General features: G+C 33.8%; 1 protein-coding gene across 1 annotated transcript in view; it reads right to left on the bottom strand.

The window, feature by feature from the left end:
* The window catches only part of LOC107605586 (putative pentatricopeptide repeat-containing protein At4g17915), a gene marked incomplete in the record, with an annotated part of 4,065 nt that continues 2,533 nt past the window's right edge, over window positions 1,944-3,475 (bottom strand). Inside the window, 1 exon segment of the mRNA XM_021105287.1 lies at window positions 1,944-3,475. Within this exon segment, the coding sequence (XP_020960946.1) occupies window positions 2,191-3,475 (1,285 nt within the window).

Below are 3,475 nucleotides of genomic sequence, written 5' to 3'. Positions count from 1 at the left end.
GTTAATACTATAAATACATAATACATAAACCCTGAATTTCAATTATTGGTAACATTTTGCAATGTTCTAGTTACTTAACAAATAAACAACATCACGGCTCTGAGTGAAGAAAGTTAAACGAAGGTCTTCTTAACCTTCTAGAAGAAATCAAAGCATTAATTTCCCATGGTAGCAACTCATGATAGTAACATTTTGTTTTGTTATTAATATTAAAATTCTATTAGTTTGAATTGTTATTGACCTATTTTGTCATCACGTTTCAACCAACAACTAAAGTCACCTACTGAATCCTGATTATTATATACTCATCAATCTAGAACAATTCAGCTGAATTTGTTATACTGTCATATTCCATAAGAAAATTCATGTCATAATTATTTGCATATATATGCACCCCCTTAAAACACTTATTGAGGGTTAATACTTAAATTAACCGCATACTAGATTCTGAATGAATATAGGCGCCATTGAATTTGATATTAAGCACTAAAATTAAACTAGATAAGTGTATAATATTTTGAGAACAACTCAAGTCTTGTTATATTATAAATCTCGAGTTCAAGTCATGTAATATATGGGGAAAAAAATAGTTGTAAAGAAAAAAGGAGCACAATGAAGTTTGTTTATATAAGTCAAACAAAATTGATTGCATATGCAAAACAATGCTTTTTATTTTTAATATGGAAGAGAGTGTGAGGGTGATATAATGTTATGGAGAATAGGAATGCTTTTTATTTTTCTTGCATGTAGTGTCAGGGGGCTGAAATCGAACCGAGAGATTTGGAGCAAGGAATTCGGACGGTCCGATTAGAGAATATCTACAAAGAAAATTATTTTTTAATAAAACTCAAAGGGTCCGTTTTGATTTTAGAAAAGAAAAAAGAAACAAAAAGTCCAAACGGAGGGTCAGTTTTGATTTTAAGAAAAAAAAAAAAAACTAATCGGACGGTCCGATTAATTATTCCTGAAGTTCAAATTTCCCATCCCTCACAACTCGGACCATCCGATTTGGTTACCTAATTTTTTTTTGCACAAAACTCAGATGGTCCAATTTCTTTCACCAGGTCTCACCGTTTCAGCCAAAAGATGCCCCACATCTATGTATAGCGCCCCTATAATCTATATCAATGCATAACACACATATGGCTGGCATATCTAAATTAATGAGTCTGGAAAAGAAGTGTGTAATCCTGCGTTTTATTTTATTACTTTATTTGTTAGTTTAGCCATCACCATAAGTCACTAAAGCAATTGTTTATTGTCTATTTATACTTTTCTATTGTTCATATATATATTATTTAAAAAATTTTGCATTGGACATTTTTATTTCTAAAAAAATTTTATTACGTTGAAGTTCTGAATTTTATAAAAATAAAATGTATAAGTCTTTAGGTCACACTTTTAAAAATTTATTTATTCAGATAAAAATAACAATTTTAACTAAGATAGATATTTATGTCTTACTTTTGTAAAACTCAAAGACCTCAATATAATAAAAAAAAAAATTGAAGACAAATATGTGAAATACAAAATTTTTCAGAGATATATATATACCATTTATGGAAATTAAGGAAGAAATCAATATATTTGACATAATAAAATTTCAATTTATTTCAGTTATTTGAGTCCTAACTTTGTCTTTTTCTGGGATGATTTCAGACACTTTTGTTGATCCAACTGAGCTCCCATCTTCTCACGGCAATTTTTTTAATATATTAAAAGAAAACTATAGTTTAGTAAATACTATCCAAGATTAGACGATTCTAACCGATTTTCCTTCGTCAAGTGATTTTGAATTATATGTCGATTCAATTATTTTTTTCTGGATAGAGAATTATTCAATAAGAGGATGCATCATGTGTAGGAATACAATTCAACAAAAGTTTTTTGATCTCGTGAATAAAGCATACCAATGAAGTTGTAGTAGATATTTTTTCACTACATGAAAATTAAATTGGTTTTTACGAAGTTTTATTTAATTGATGTACATAATTAAACAATTTGAAGCCACAATGAGACACTGCAGTTAGCCTACTCAATCAAATAAATTAGTAAATTACCACTTCCAGCAATGTATCCCTCAGGATGACATATATGGATCAAGAATGGGGCTCATGATTCAGAGCTTTATTCTTCTGTTTGGACAGCAAAGTATTGTACATATCTGAAGACTCAAACATCAACTGCCATTTAATCATGTAATAGTCGAATCACTCGTAGTTTAAGCTTGAGTTTCCTTGCTTCATTTGTATACCCTATACTACAAAGACCATCAATAACAGCTCTCTGGGTAGCCCTTAAGATCCGAAACCCAGAATTTAGACACAAAACCATGATCTTGGAGGCACAAAGGAACCTTCTAGCCCTACAAAGGTTGTGCACTATGATGGTATACGTGAAAGAGTCTTTAACTTCCATCGATTCGAACCATTTCATTGCATGATCAATATGACCTGCTTTACCCAATCCATGAAGAATACAGTTATGCGCAACCAAATTGTAACCAAACTCCAGTGAGTTCATATAAATCAAATGCTGTTTTGCACCTAAAAAGTTGCCTGCCTTGCACAATCCATTAATTATAATCGTGTGTGTATATTGATCGCATTCCAGACCTTCTTTCTCTATCTCGCCTACTAACTTCATGGCATCATCTAATCTTCCTTGTCTGCAGTAAAGATTTATCAATGTATTATAAGACACTAAATCTGGTTGAATACCACTATGCTGCATCAGCCTGACGATTTCATCTGCTTCTTCAATCCGCCCGATCTTTATCAGTGCAGCAATCACTGTGCAGTATGCATAGCCATCGAAAGTGTACCCTTTACTCCTCATCTCATGCAAGATCTCTAACGCTTCGTCAAACTGCCTACACTGGAAGCAACACTTCATAACCGTTGTGTAGGTAATACAGTTAGGTTCATAACCTGCTTCCTTAAACTCCCTAAGAATCCTCCTAGCTGTCCCCGTTCGTCGAGCCTTGCTTAGTCCATTAATAAGTGTGTTGTACGTCAACACCTCAGGAATGAATCCATGGCGTTGCAAGTTCCTGAACAACATAATAGCATTGTTAACATATCCATTCTTACACAGCCCATTAATCATGATGTTATATGTAGCCGAACAAGGATGCAGCTCACTAAGCGCCATCTCCATAAAAACACGATTCGCCTCATCTGGTTTCCCAAGCTTGAACATACAATTAATCAAAATGTTATAGCTCCAAGCATCAGGGTGTATACCTGCTCGAAGCATTTCGTCGAACAGGTCCAAGGCACTCGACAACAAGCATTTCTTGGCAGCCCCAGAGATCAAAGAATTGTAAGAAATAACATCAGGGGGTATCCCTGCCTCCCTCATTCGACTTAGAACAGAATAGCCTGTGTCGACGCAATCCAAACGACAATACGCATCTATTAGAGTGTTGTATGTGACCACATCAGGGAGCACGCCCAATCTTATGCCGTCGATT

Source organism: Arachis ipaensis, chromosome B06, assembly GCF_000816755.2.
Source record: "Arachis ipaensis cultivar K30076 chromosome B06, Araip1.1, whole genome shotgun sequence".
Lineage (NCBI taxonomy): Eukaryota > Viridiplantae > Streptophyta > Magnoliopsida > Fabales > Fabaceae > Arachis > Arachis ipaensis.
Note: the sequence above shows the minus strand (reverse complement) of the source record. Positions and strands in the feature narration are given on the sequence as shown.